This window comes from Eimeria mitis, genomic scaffold (assembly GCF_000499745.2).
Source record: "Eimeria mitis Houghton genomic scaffold, Emh_scaff3083, whole genome shotgun sequence".
Classification (NCBI taxonomy): Eukaryota; Apicomplexa; class Conoidasida; order Eucoccidiorida; family Eimeriidae; genus Eimeria; species Eimeria mitis.
In genome coordinates, this window is record NW_013571430.1 from 3,690 (window position 1) to 4,799 (window position 1,110).

Below are 1,110 nucleotides of genomic sequence, written 5' to 3' on the forward strand. Positions count from 1 at the left end.
GCAGCAGCAGCAGCAGCAACACGTCTGTAAGCCTCGTGCAGTGTCTCGGCAACTCTAATAAGCGGCTCCAGCAGCAGCCGCAGCCGCTGCGGCAGGCGGCAGCAGATCCATACAGCTGTCTGCAGCACCTCCCCATACACCAGAGGGTTTATAACAACTCTCTTCATTGCTGCTGCTGCTGCTGCTGCTGCTGCTGCTGATGGTGCTGGTGCTGTATCTGCTGCTGCATCTGCATGCGTTGATGCGCAAGCTGCTGCTGTAGCAGCAGCAGCAGCTGTATCTGCATGCGTGTGCGGCGGCTGCAGCAGCAGCAGCAGCAGCACCTGAGTGTCTGCCTCCTCCCATGCTGCTGCAGTATGCTGCAGCAACTGTTCTGCANCAGCAGCAGCACCTGAGTGTCTGCCTCCTCCCATGCTGCTGCAGTATGCTGCAGCAACTGTTCTGCATGCGCTGCTTCGGGTAGCAGCAGCAAACCCTGCAGCTGCTGCTGCTGCTGCTGCTGCTGCCCCGTGCTCGCAGCAGCAGCAGCTCCAGACTCCTCCGCAAGCGGATGCAGCACCTCAGCCCAGGCAGCAACAACAGATAAGCAGCAGCGCATGCATCGAGCAGCAGCAGCCCGCATCTGCTGCTGCTGCTGCTGCTGATGATGATCAGCTGCAGCAACAGCAGCAGCTGGAGCCAGCAGCAGCGGCAAGTGCAGCAGCAACTCGTGCACATGCGAACGAATGCTGTTGAGAGCAGCAAAGCCCCGAGTGCATGCAGCCGCCCCGCCAACGTAGTCCTGCAGCAGCAGCAGCAGCAGCAGCAGCGACAGCAGCAGCAACAGCAACAACAGCAGCAGCATATCGGAGGGAGCCTCAACAGGTAACAGCAGCGGGAAAATAAAATGCTTAGGGGTTAGCGCTTAGGGTTTAAGGGTTTAGGGTTTAAGGGTTTAGGGTTTAGGGTTTAAGGGTTTAGGGTTTAGGGTTTAGGGTTTGTTAGAGGACCTGCACTGCAGCAGTTCCTTTGCTGCTGAGTTTTCCCGCTGCAGTGAGTGTCTGCTGCAGCAGCGTTGCTGCGCATGTCTGCAGCAAGTCAAATGCTGCTGTCACTACACTGAGCTGCAGC

At 58.2% G+C, this 1,110-nt stretch overlaps 1 protein-coding gene across 1 annotated transcript in view; it reads right to left on the reverse strand.

The window, feature by feature from the left end:
* The window catches only part of EMH_0062080 (uncharacterized protein), a gene marked incomplete at both ends in the record, with an annotated part of 5,098 nt that overhangs the window by 3,497 nt on the left and 491 nt on the right, over nt 1–1,110 (reverse strand). Inside the window, 2 exons of the mRNA XM_013497994.1 lie at nt 392–781; nt 990–1,109. Of these exons, the coding sequence (XP_013353448.1) occupies nt 392–781; nt 990–1,109 (510 nt within the window). The remainder of the gene's footprint in view (nt 1–391; nt 782–989; nt 1,110) is intronic.